The sequence below is a fragment of the Neomonachus schauinslandi genome, chromosome 10, assembly GCF_002201575.2.
Source record: "Neomonachus schauinslandi chromosome 10, ASM220157v2, whole genome shotgun sequence".
NCBI lineage: Eukaryota > Metazoa > Chordata > Mammalia > Carnivora > Phocidae > Neomonachus > Neomonachus schauinslandi.
In genome coordinates this window covers 20,395,995-20,409,596 of record NC_058412.1, presented here as the reverse complement: position 1 = coordinate 20,409,596, position 13,602 = coordinate 20,395,995, and the positions used below count along the sequence as shown (strand labels likewise).

Below are 13,602 nucleotides of genomic sequence, written 5' to 3'. Positions count from 1 at the left end.
TTGCTTCTTGCTTCAACCTTCACGTGTCCCCCGTGGTCTCTCACTCCCCAGTTCCCCATCTCTACCTCATTCCTGCTCCCAGGTACCTAATCATCGAGAACTTCATCCCCCCTGAGGAGAAGAACAAGATCATGAACCGGCTTTTCCTGGACTGTGAGGAGGAGCAGTGGAAGTTCCAGCCACTTGTGCCTGCCGGAGCGTGAGTCTCTCACCGCCTGGTCTGGGCCCACCCCAGGTTGGGGGTGGCCAGGGGCCTGAGGGGAGACGGGTAGGAAAGATGCAGATGGAGGATGGATTTCTCCAACATAGGGGTCTTCACGAAGGGTGTTCTGCCCAAAACAAAATGTCTCAGGTGCCCCGCGAGGGACCTAAGGAGGGGGAGAGCATCTCAGCCTCTTGGCAATCCCAGTGAATGATAACATTTGGTCAGTCGGGTGAATATTCATTTGTCAGGTGCCCAAAACAGCAACGATAGTTAATATTTGCCTTGCTGTGTTGGGCACTGTGTACAGGACTCTCCAGACAGAAGGGAAATCAGACATGGTCAGAGCTCCCAGTCCAGTGAGGAATGCAGGGAAGTGATCAGATCAGGAAATGATAGAGGTGTGACCCAGTCTTTATAACCTCACGCAGCTCAGCTTGGTGATTCAGCATTTCCACGTGTTTCCATATAGCCTAGCTCTTAGATACAGTTTGCATCCACCGGCTCTGTATGTAGCTCCCTCTGCTGGTGGCCATGAAGAATAAGATGCTACTGAAACCCGACAGAGGGACTGCTTCCCTCAGTTGGACCACACTGTCCCTTAATTGAAAATCTGTGTACAGAGCTGTTTAGGAGGCTGGATACCAAAGCACTTCCCTGGAGGTTCTTTGCTCTCTCTATCTTAGGAATATTAATGACAAGATAGCACAAGATTCTCCCCAACACTGGGTGGGAAGCTAGCTATAAAGGTCTCTGGCTTCTCACATCAGATGCCTACTTGATCTGTCTACTGTCTAAAAGGCTGACCCTACCCAGACTGATACTATGCAACTTTGTAAGTGGCAAGTTCATGAGTAGAGGACTTTTCAATGGTGTCACTTTGGACTCTATGCAAAGCTTCCAGGTGATTCTGCAAGGAAGCCAAGCTTGAAAGCCGCTACTCCAGGGCCCTCTGCTGGAGGGAGATGCTGGTGAGGCTTCTGATCTGTCGAGTTACTGATTTTGTACTTAGAAGAGTTCCTCAACTGAAGTTTTACAGGCGCGCCTGGCTGGCTCAATTGGTAGAGTATGCGACTCTGGATCTTGATCTTGGGGTTGTGGGTTCGAGCCCCATGTTGGGTGTAGAGATCACTTAAAAATAAAATTTTAAGGGGCGCCTGGGTGGCTCAGGGTTAAGCGTCTGCCTTCGGCTCAGGTCATGATCCCAGGGTCCTGGGATCGAGCCCCACATGGGGCTCCCTGCTCGGCGGGAATTCTCCCTCTCCCACTCCCCCTGCTTGTGTTCCCTCTCTCGCTATGTCTCTCTCTGTCAAATAAATAAATAAAATCTTTAAAAAAAATAAAATAAAATTTTAAGATTTTATTTATTTATTTGAGAGAGAGAGAGAGCAGGGGCAGGATAAGGGGCAGAGGGAGAAGAAGCAGACTCCCTGCTGAGCAAGAGGCTCCATCCCAGGACCCTGAGATCATGACCTGAGCTCAAGTCAGGTGCTTAACCAACTGAGCCACCCAGGAGCCCCCAAAATAAAATCTTTGAAAAGAAAAAAGTTTGGGGCACTTGGGTGGCTCAGTCGTTAAGCGTCTGCCTTCGGCTCAGGTCATGATCCCAGGGTCCTGGGCTCGAGCCCCACATCAGGCTCCCTGCTCAGCGGGAAGCCTGCTTCTCCCTCTCCCACTCCCCCTGCTTGTGTTCCCTCTCTCACTGTGTCTCTCTCTGTCAAATAAATAAATAAAATCTTTAAAAAAAAAAGAAAAGAAAAGAAAAAAATTCGCAGATGGAGTAATTTCTTTACATTTGATAGAGATAGGATGAGAGGCTCTGAGAAGGCATGTGTTTTTAACTTTTTATTTTGAAAAACAAGCATTGCAAGAATAGTGCAAAGAATTCCCATACCCCCTTTATCAAAATTCACCGATTGTTAATATTTTGTCACATCTTGCTTTATTAATTCCCTATCCCCTAACCATTTGAGATTAAGTTGCAAACATCTTGACCACTTACCTGTATTTTCTAAGAATGAGGACATTCTCTTCCATAACCACAATACAATGCTCAAATCCAGGAAATTTTATGTTAGCACGATACTATTATATAGGCAACATTCAGCTTGAGCCAGTTATCCCAGTAGTGTCCTTGAGGGCAAATTCCCCCCCGCCTGACCTGAGCTGCTGCGCGACATTTAAAGGCAATGCCTCGTGGTTCTCCTTCAGTCTGGAACTAAGAAGGGATCTTGGTTGGAGTTTTGTAGTTTCATGCTTCAGAAGAGTTTATCCATTTCTCAGAATAGTTTGCATACACTGAAAAACCATGCACAGATTTTAAAAATTAAAACAGCTATCTTAAAAGAGTACTTTAAATAATGTTTAAGAATAGATACCAGTGGGCGCCTGGGTGGCTCAGTTGGTTAAGCGACTGCCTTCGGCTCAGGGCATGATCCTGGAGTCCCGGGATCGAGTCCCGCATCGGGCTCCCTGCTCGGCAGGGAGTCTGCTTCTCCCTCTGACCCTCCTCCCTCTCATGCTCTCTCTCTATCTCATTCTCTCTCAAATAAATAAATAGGGGCGGGCGCCTGGGTGGCTCAGTCGGTTAAGCGACTGCCTTCGGCTCAGGTCGTGATCCTGGAGTCCCTGGATCGAGTCCCGCATTGGGCTCCCTGCTCGGCAGGGAGCCTGCTTCTCCCTCTGACCCTCCCCCCTCTCATGTGCTCTCTGTCTCTCTCATTCTCTCTGTCTCAAGTAAATAAATAAAATCTTTAAAAAAAAAAAAAAGAATAGATACCAGTAATAACTATTAAAAAGAAAGAAGTCCTTCAAAATCGAGATAGGTATCTTTGCTTACTGTTTCACTGTTGACTTTTCTAGCCCATTGTCTCCTGTCTCTTCTGCTTTAAAGGTGAAGCTGTGCTCTTGACATGCTCTTTGTGTGCCTCAGAAAACCCCCCGGCGGGGTGGGGGGTTGCCTGGGTGGCTCAGTCGTTAAGGGTCCTGGTTTCGAGCCCCGCATGCAGCCCCCATCCGGCTCCCTGCTCAGCGGGAAGCCTGCTTCTCCCTCTCCCACTCCCCCTGCTTGTGTTCCCTCTCTCCTGTGTCTCTGTCAAGTGAATAAACAAAATCTTAAAAAAAAAAAAAAAGAAAGAAAGAAAGAACACCTCCCCCCCTCCCCCCCCCGCCCCCGCAACAGTTGGGGGCAGGACACAAGAGCTTAGTTGCCTGTGAGGCCCTTTCCCCACTTCTCTCCCTTCTCATTTCCCCCACCATCAGTCTTGCTTGAGGAAAGTAATGCAAAGAGAGAAAGATTCAGTGTTTTCCTTGCCATCAGAAAGCCTGAAAACTGATCATTTCTCAAAAGCTTCTCACTAGAGCTTACCTGTGTAATGTTTTCTTTTCCAGAGCTCTTTGGGAAGAATCAGTCCCTACATATTGACTTAAACTTGCACAGAGTTGTCCCTCAACCTGCATGCAGGTTTTTTGTTTTGTTTTGTTTTGTTTTAAAGATTTATTTATTTATTTGACACAGAGAGAGAGAGAGAGAGAGACACTGAGAGAGGGAACACAAGCAGGGGGAGTGGGAGAGGGAGAAGTAGTCTGACCACTGAGCAGGGGGTCCAGATGTGGCGCCTGATCCCAGGACCCTGGGATCATGACCTGAGCCAAAGGCAGACACTTAATGACTGAGCCACCCAGGCGCCCCTGCATGCAGGTTTTTTGGGGGGTTTTTTGTTTTTGTTTTGTTTTAGAGACAGAGGGACAGCATGGAAGGGGCAGAGGGAAAGAGAAGGAATCTTAAGCAGGCTCCAGGCCCAGTGCAGAGTCCTATGCAGGGCTCGATCTCACAACCCTGAGATCCTGACCTGAGCCAAAATCAAGAGTTGGACGCTTAACTGACTGAGCCACCCAGGCGCCCCGCCAGGCAACTCCTGAAAGATGCCCATATGCACTTATTTTGGAAGGCTACCCCTTTTTCTTTTTACTGCACTATCTCTGTGCCACCACCAGTTGATACACAAGTGAGGTGCCTTCCACCATCACAAACAATTTTGAATTAAAGTTACTTTGAAAAACCAGTTTTGCAACCAGCTCCAGCAAAAACTATTCTATAATATGACCTTTTATTTTTAGTTTCTCATAATAGACTTTAATTTTCATTGGATTTATACAAAATTGTCTTCTAAGGGTTTATATTTGGCACTGGCTGTAGCCATTGGTTTACAGTTCACAAAACTCTATTTGTAACTTTAGCCCTTGGCCCTTTGCAACCCCAGCCATGCTAGATTCTTCTCAAAGGCATCATGGTGCAGTAGGAAGAGACTGGACTTTGGATTTAGAGCATTCTGAATTCTAGTCCCTGCTCGGCCACTTACTTGTGGCCTGGAAAAGCTTTTTGTTTTTGTTTTAAGATTTTATTTATTTGAGGGGCAGCCTGGGTGGCTCAGTCATTAAGCGTCTGCCTTCGGCTCAGGTCATGATCCCGGGGTCCTGGGATTGAGCCCCGCATCGGGCTCCCTGCTGAGCAGGAACCTGCTTCTCCCTCTCCCACTCCCCCTGCTTGTGTTCCCTCTCTCACTGTGTCTCTCTCTGTCAAATAAATAAATAAAATCTTTTTAAAAAAAAAAAAAAGAAGATTTTATTTGAGAGAGAGAGAGTGCGAGAGTGAGCGGGGCGAAGGGTAGCTGGACAAGCAGACTCCCTGCTGAGCGTGGAGCCTGGCCTAAGGCTGGGACCCTGAGATCATGACCTGCACCAAAATCAAGAATCAGCCACTTAACCAACTAAGCCACCGAGGCGCCCCAGAGAAGGTTTTTAAACCTCTCTGAACCCAAATTGCTTCACCTGTAAAGTTGGGATAGTAAATGTACTCTGTAGGATTGTTGAGGTTGAAATGGGATAATGTGTGGGAGGCTCCAGGCCACAGAAGAGATGATCAATAAATGGTTGCAATCATACCAATAGGCCAATGTTATAATTACAGGGACTCCAGGGGCGCCTGGGTGGCTCAGTCGTTGAGCATCTGCCTTCGGCTCAGGTCATGATCTCAGGGTCCTAGGATCGAGCCCCGCGTCGGGCTCCCTGCTCAGTGGGGAGCCTGCTTCTCCCTCTCCCACTCCCCCTGCTTGTGTTCCCTCTCTCGCTGTGTCTCTCTCTGTCAAATAAATAAATCTTTAAAAAAAATAATAATAATAATTACAGGGACTCCAGAGAAGCCAATTTGCCTTCATCTCTTGGAAGTGCCAGAGAAGGGCGGTTTGGTTTACTGTTTTTGTTTTAGATTGCGATTTTTTATTCAGGCTGTCTCCAAGTTTAGAGACGGAGCATTCCTTGCTCTAAATAGAATCAAGATAGTTAAACTGGTTCCGTGATAGAGGCGAAGTTTACCTCAGTGAGAACATTCTCAGCTCTGGGTTGAGTCCCTAGCATGATTCACAGGTCTGTGACAACTGAGTTGAAGCAAACCGGGAGAAGTCGCAGCCTCCCCAGGCAGGGTAGGGCAGTGTGGAGGGAAAGAAAAAAGTAAGCAGAGGAGCACCTGACTCTGGATTTCCGCGTGGGTCATGATCTCAGGGTCCTGGGATCCAGTCCCGCTCTGCACTCAGTGGGGAGTCTGCTTGAGGATTTTCACTCTCTCCCTCTTCGTCTGCCCTTCCCCTGCTTGTGTTTTCTCTCTCTAAAATAAATGTAAAAATCTTTTTTTTTTTTTTTAAGATTTATGGGGCGCCTGGGTGGCTCAGTTGGTTAGGCGACTGCCTTCGGCTCAGGTCATGATCCTGGAGTCCCTGGATCGAGTCCCGCATTGGGCTCCCTGCTCGGCGGGGAGTCTGCTTCTCCCTCTGACCCTCCCCCCTCTCATGTACTCTGTCTCTCATTCTCTCTCTCGCAAATAAATAAATAAATAAATCTTAAAAAAAAAAAAGATTTTATTTATTTATTTGAGAGAGAGAGAATGAGAGACAGAGAGCATGAGAGGGAGGAGGGTCAGAGGGAGAAGCAGACTCCCTGCCCAGCAGGGAGCCCGATGCGGGACTCGATCCAGGGACTCCAGGATCATGACCTGAGCCGAAGGCAGTCGCCTAACCAACTGAGCCACCCAGGTGCCCTAAAATAAATGTAAAAATCTTAAAAAAAAAAAAAAAGAGTAAGTAGACACGCAGGGGAATGCTGCAGGGTGGACAGCAGGCCTGTAGGGACAGAGGGGCCAGATCGCAGAGACAAGTCGGGCACACTGTGGCAGGTGACTGGGAACGACCTGGAAGGAAAACTCACCCTATGATGTAGGATGCCACTTTTCAGCACAGAAGAGCAAAAGGGGGAGATCAGACAGCCAATAATAATGACATTGGGGTCAGCCCCTAAGACAGAGCTGAGAGATCACTTTTTAATATTAAGGGGGGAAGATATATTGTGATAGCAGCCAGGGTGGGTCATATGACATCTTGGGCTCTGCTCAGCCCGAAACTACTGTGGGTCTCTGCTGGGAGGGGCAGATCCGGGCAGATCCGGGCAGAGCCAGGCCCCTGCTCCGGGCTGTCAACCACAATCGGCTTGCTAGAGAGAGATCAATCATGGAAAGTAGGCCTGGGGCAGAAGAGGGAGTGGATGGGAAGTTTGGTGTCCCAATTACAGACTCCCCTCCCCCAGCCTCTTCTTCCCGCATGCCACTCAGAATAGCCCTGGCATCTTTACTGGGTCAGGCTGCCAACTCACAGTGACCCACTGCTCCGCTCGCCCAGCCCTGTCCCCCGGTCCTATTCTCAGAGCTCGCAGCCTGGCGGGGTGCGCTCCTGCGAGACAGTACAGCATCCTAAAAAGAGTATTTGGGCAGGACCAGTTCCGAGTGTCTTCCTAATCGGTCGACCTGAGGCACAAAAGGCATTTTGCTTGTCTGAGCCTCAGGCTCCTTGTCTGCCCGTCTACACCTCAGGAGGTTGTGGCAAAGTTCAAACGGGATGTGTAGACGCAGCTTACAAATGATAAGGGGTGATGTTACTAATTTCCCCCTCTCCCCTTGAGTTGTGCCGGCCTGCTGTGCGTATGCACAGCCTCCCATGTCCCCCACCCCCCTCCTCCCTCCTCCTCCCCCCCTCCTCCCTTCCCCCGCCCCAGGGGCCACACAGGCTTCTACAGTGTCATCCTTCCCTGTTTTTATCCATAAAGTGGGCTCGAAGGGACCCCCTAGGTGGGGTCCTGCACTCTTTTGTGTGCTTGAAAAAATGAACCACAAGAGTGGCATTTCTCGGTACTCTGCTGCAGAAGGCAGGCACTGTTCCATTAGCCCCTGCATGCTCTGCTCCTTCCCCTCTCCAAGGCCGGGATGCCCTTCCTGTGAGGTACCCGCCTTTTTTTTTTCTTCTTTTTTCTTTTCTCCTTTTTGTTTTTTTTTTTTTTTTTTTTTTGCATTGCTCCTTTGTATCCCTGCTTGAAATTAGCAAGTTGAATCAAGAATAAATAATCATCACAGCTGCGGGGCAGGGGTGTGGGGGTGTGGGGTGGTGTTTGAGCCTTTGCCGTGTGCTGTGCTAAGTGCTTGTCTTGCTTCATCTCGGCAGTTCTGGGTGACCGGAGCGGGCAAGGGGGGGCGCGGGGGGGGGGTGTCATAGCTGAGTCTCAGAGGTAGCCGGCCACTTCCCAAGGTAACAAACCTTTAAGGGGCAGAGCCAACATTCAAACTCAGGTATGTCTTACTCTAAAACCTGTGTTAATTTGTTTTAGTGCAAATAGTTTCTTGATTTCTTTCCTATCTTTGTTTGTTTTGGATAATAAATGCAATACACCACACTCATCAAAATTGCTGAAAGGAAGAAGGCTGACATTCTGTGAGTTGGCTAGGATGGAGAGCAATGGAAGCTTTCATACATATAACCGCTTTGAAAAGCAATTTGACGATACCTAGTAAAGTTGAAAAGGTACATACCCTACCTACAGTGGAACCATTCCATTCCTAGATATATACCCCAGGGAAACTGTTGAATATGTACTTGAAGATACCTGTACGGAAATGTTCACTTGAAGATACCTGTACGGAAATGTTCACAACAGCACTGTTTATGTTTTTATTTTTTTTAAGATTTGATTTATTTGACAGAGACACAGTGAGAGAGGGAACACAAGCAGGGGGAGTGGGAGAGGGAGAAGCAGGCTCCCCGCTGAGCCAGGAGCCCGATGTGGGGCTCAACCCTAGGACCCCACAATCACGACCCAAGCCAAAGGCAGACGTTTAGCCAGCTGAGCCACCCAGGGGCCCTACAGCACTGTGTTTAATAGAATAAAAAAAAAAAAATCAACCCAGGTGTCCATCAACAAGATAATATTATACATATACATATATATATGATATATTGCAACCTTAAAATAGTTCATATAAGCAAACTTTAATAATCTAATCTAGAGGTACATGGATAAATCTAAAAAAAAAAGTTTGTTGAGCACAAAAAATATGCAGTATGTATCCCACACAGCTCAAATTTTAGCAATAGGCATACAAATACCCATGTATATTGTTTATGAATATCCACATATATAAGTAGCTAAAAACATGCACTGTGTTGATTAGCACCAAATTCAAGAGAGTAACTTGGGGGGAGGGGGAAGATAGGAGTTTTAAAAACTGCCTACATTTTATTTCTTAAAAAAAATTTTGGTGTAAGTATAACAAAATGTTAAACAGATGATGTGACAAAGCTGAATGGTAAGTTTACATATATATTATTTTCTATACTTTTCTGAATGTCTGAGATAATTAGATATAAAGTGATATATTTTCATTATTAAAAAAAGTTCAGGGGCGCCTGGGTGGCTCAGTCGTTAAGTGTCTGCCTTCGGCTCAGGTCATGATCCCAGAGTCCTGGGATCGAGCCCCACATCGGGCTCTCTGCTCAGCGGGGAGCCTGCTTCTCCCTCTCCCACTCCCCCTGCTTGTGTTCCCTCTCTCGCTGTGTTTCTCTCTGTCAAATAAATAAATAAAATCTTTAAAAAAAGTTCAGGGCGCCTGGGTGGCTCAGTCATTAAGCATCTGCCTTCGGCTCAGGTCATGATCCCAGGGTCCTGGGATCGAGTCCCACATGGGGCTCCCTGCTCCGCGGGAAGCCTGCTTCTCCCTCTCCCACTCCCGCTGCTTGTGTTCCTGCTCTCGCTATCTCTCTCTCTCTGTCAAATAAATAAATAAAATCTTTAAAAAAAAAAAAAAGTTCAGCTTTTGCAGAAGAGCATAAAGATAATAAAAGTTACCTGTAATCAAACCATCCAAAGATAGTAACTATTAACATTTTGTTGAATATGCAGACTTTTTTCTTAGCTCTTACATTAAAATCTGTGATCTATTTTGAGTTAATTTTTATAGATGACACAGGGTAAGGATCCAACTTCATTTTTTTGCCCGTGGACATCCAGCAATTGTCCCGGTACCATTTGTTGAAGAGACTGTTCATTCCCCATTGAATGGTTTTGATGCCCTTATAGGAAATGAACTGATTGTAGATGTACAGGTTTATTTCTAGACTCTCAGTTCTACTCCATTGATCTATGTGTCTGTCCTCATGCTAATACTACACAGCCTTGATTACTGTAGGCTTTGTGTTAAGTTCTGAAACTGGGACATGCAAACCCTCCAACTTTGTTCTTTTTCAGGATTATTTAGGCTATTTTGAGACCCTTGCATTTCAAGCTTGATCTTTTAATCATTAAGATTTTTATTTATTTATTGGGAGAGATAGTGATAGAGAGAGAGCATGAGAGGGGGAGAGTCAGAGGGAGAAGCAGACTCCCTGCCGAGCAGGGAGCCCGATGCGGGACTCGATCCAGGGACTCCAGGATCATGACCTGAGCCAAAGGCAGCCGCTTAAACAACTGAGCCACCCAGGCGCCCAATCTTTTTTTTTTTTTGGTACTAACTCTTAAGAAGAAAAATGAAAAGAGGAACCACTAATCACCAATGGTTTTGCATAGTGTGTGAAATCAGCATATGAATCTGAAAGCTAAAAGAAGATTGGATTTCCTTTCTTCATTTCAGCCCTTAATCAAACCTTTTTACTGTGGGAAAAAAACCAAGAGTAAAGAAATATATGCTTTCTTGTATTATGATAGTTTTTAGTTATCCAGCTGAATTAGAAGAAATGAGAAGAAAATTCCTGTGAACCATCTACAGAGCCTCCTGCCTACTTTGAACGATACTTAATTCTTCACGATATCATTTTCCCCATCTTCAAAAGAAATCCGCTCTAATATAGCCTCTTCCCCACAGCAATAACAGCCAAATGAAGAAGCGGCCAACGTCTGCCGTGGGCTACAAGAGGCCCATCAGCCAGTATGCTCGGGTTGCTATGGCAATGGGGTCCCACCCCAGGTACAGGGTAAGAAGCTGGGAAATAGAAGGGGGGAAAGGAGAGAGAGCCCAAAGGAGGCGATGCTCGTAATCTCTGCTTGCTCTTCCTACCTCATCACCTTTGCTATAACCCAATATTTACTGAGTTGATGCCTAACACGTAGCATCACCTGCACCACTGCTCACGTCTGGTCTGACGTTCCCGCCACAGGCTGAAAACATCATGTTTCTGGAGTTGGATGTGTCCCCTCCAGCTGTCTTTGAGATGGAGTTCTCTCATGACCAAGAACAAGACCCCCGTGCGCTACACATGGAGAGGCTCATGCGCTTGGACAGCTTTCTGGAAAGACCTTCCACATCTAAAGTTCGAAAGTCCAGGTCCTGGTCAGTACCACTGTGGTCAGAGTGGGCAGTGGACTTAAGAGGCAGGGAGACCGTATGAGCTGGTTGAGGCTGAAGAGGGTTTGGGCTGTACCTGTGAGGCATTAAGGGCGGGGCGGGGGTAACTGGGGGTCGTCAGGGAGGAGTTCCCACAGCAACAGGATGAGGGAAAAGCAAGTCCTCACTTTTCTGTTTCCTGCTGTTTCCCAACCTCCCCATTCACCCACCTCATCCCGACCCTCTGCAGGTGCCAGAGTCCTCAGCGGCCTCCACCCTCTACCACACAGGCCTCACTGGCCTCCGCTGCCCAGCGCCCCACAACAGTGCTAGACCATGAGTGACAGCCTTCAGTCAGGCTGCCCTTCCAAGAGCCTCCTGGGATGGGGAGCCAACCCCGGATCATCTCACCTGCCGCTCAGTGTGCGTGCGTGTGTGTGCATGTGCGCGTGCGTGTGTGTGAGGGGGTGAGAGTCTGGCAGACCATGCGCCGGCCTGCTCCTCTTAGCCTCCTTTATTTAATTAATGTTATTTATTTGTGGAGCTCAGTTGTGGGGGGAGAAGCCCTCGCCTGAGCCCGCCGTGATCACTGCATAGCCTCCTTTCCTTCTGACTTTAGGACCCGCCCCCCCCCATGTCAGACCTCAAGCTCCTCCCCGTCAGCTGCTTCCAGAAGTGAAGGTAGCCAGTGCCTGGGAAGAGAGTACTTTTTCTCCCTGTCTCACTCCATAATCCATCTCCTCCTGCGCTGACGGTGAGCAGTTCCTAAGCACTTTCTGGGCCTAGAAAAATGCTAGAGGCCCACAAAGGACCAGAGATGTCCTGCCAGTGGTGGGCCTGTGCTCCCAGTGAAAAGAGCCCTACACTTCACTTTCTGGACCTCAGATAACCTCTTTTGGCCTCTTGGGCTCCTTTTCAAGGACTTACATGACCTCACCGACGCAGCCCATGCTCTTCGGCTTTGGCAAGAACTCGTGGCTTACCAAACTCTGCTTCCTGGCCACCTTCCCAACCTTTGGATGGGAATTGTGAGCCAGACGGTTGCTGCCTCCTCAGGGCCTGCAGAAAATGAAACAGTAGTGGAGACAACATGGACAGTCATCACAGGAAGTCCCTTCTCTGAGTCCCTTTGTTTCTGTCCCCTCGGAGAAGTAACTTGGGTCAACAAGTGATCAAGCCAACTGCCCATTTTTGAGATGCTGCTCCTTCCTGCTTTGGTCATTTTCCTCTGCAGCTGCCTGGATCCCAGCTCATAGTGGGAGGAATCAATGTCATTCTCCCCCTGGCTACGCAAAGGTATTGGAATCTGTTGCTTGCCCCTTCATTTGGCACAGGCGACAGAGACCCAGGCACAATCTGGCAGCTTTGCTTCTTACTCCTGTTCCTGCATCACATTTGTTGAGCACCATTTTGTTGAAAACGGATCCTTTCTTCAGCATTGTGAAAATTGGTCCCTAGGGAAGTACTCCCCACCTCCTTTTGTGACATCCCAAGATGTCTCCAGGTATCTCAAGTAATAAGTAAATTTCTACCAAAAAAAAAAAAAAAAGGAGAGAGAGAGAGATGAATTTGCATTGATTTACTTTTTAAGTGTGTATTTTGGTAGAGGAGTGAAGAGGTAATCATGAAAGAAACAAGCGATTTAAGATCTCAAAATGCCCTAATAGTGGGAATCTCTGGTTCCCAGAAATATAAGGATTTTAGTCATTGGGAGAAAAGCATGAAACTGATGGAGCTACTTGAATTTGGTGAGTGGGAGGTGGGGGCGGGGGGTGGGGGCTGATTACCTGGTTCTTCTCTTTCCATCAGGAAGTGGACCCTTCTTGCACAGTTCAAGTTCTGCTCTAAGGACCAAGCTATGGTCTGGTTTAATTCAATGATGCTGTCATTTCTGCCATAGTTACTGGACTAGATGGTTGGACAACTCAATTGCCATTTACTCCTGTCCTTCTAGGAAGTATCATTCTTCATCAGAGCCCAAGAGATTATTTGAGACTCAGGATTCAGATCAGAGGTTTGGCTGTGTCTGGGACAGGAATTATGCATAGAAATCCCCCAGGTGGCCTGGGCACCGGGGGACTTCATGCCTACATTGAGCAACCTCTCCTGCTGACCTTTCTTGTTTGTGGATGAAACAGCACGTGTCACCCCCATTCATCACTTGGACACATCGACTCTGCATCATCTGGTCACTTGACCCTCACAGTCTTAGAGCACAAAGTACCCAGTTCCACCACCCCCAGTCTGAGGGCTGGGCCCGAGGTGTGGCGGAGGAGCTCTTGCCTGCGGCTTTGTGTACGTGTGTTACGTGTGTTTGTGTGTGCGTGTTTGTGTGTGTGTTTACCTCCGCTCTACACTTGGGGGACACTCTACACTCGGTGTAAGATATGCTGGGAACAGGACCACCGAGGCGGTTGGATCTGTCTCTCTGTCTCTCTCCTTTCCCTTTTGATGTATCAAACATTTGATTGACAAAGTGAAGGCCTTGATGAGGACCAAATTTCCATGTCTGTTGCTATGGTCTTTATTTAGGACAACAGTGAATGCAGTGGCCCATTCTTGTCACTCTATACATATGACTATACGGGGACATATGTAATATATAAATATATATAAAAAACCGTTACCCTCCGTCTCCTTGGCTTCAGATGAGGCCACTCTGTTGAGCTGAAATGCACCTGCAGCTTGGTGCCGCCTGCAGCCCGCAGCC

At 47.6% G+C, this 13,602-nt stretch overlaps 1 protein-coding gene across 1 annotated transcript in view; it reads left to right on the top strand.

Annotated features, from left to right (window-relative positions):
• KIF3C (kinesin family member 3C) overlaps nt 1-11,285 on the top strand; it is a 34,907-nt gene extending 23,622 nt beyond the window's left edge. Inside the window, exons 5-8 of the mRNA XM_021697342.1 lie at nt 83-199; nt 10,434-10,542; nt 10,726-10,898; nt 11,143-11,285. Of these exons, the coding sequence (XP_021553017.1) occupies nt 83-199; nt 10,434-10,542; nt 10,726-10,898; nt 11,143-11,236 (493 nt within the window). The 3' untranslated portion in view covers nt 11,237-11,285. The remainder of the gene's footprint in view (nt 1-82; nt 200-10,433; nt 10,543-10,725; nt 10,899-11,142) is intronic.
• The last annotated feature ends 2,317 nt before the right edge of the window (nt 11,286-13,602 follow it).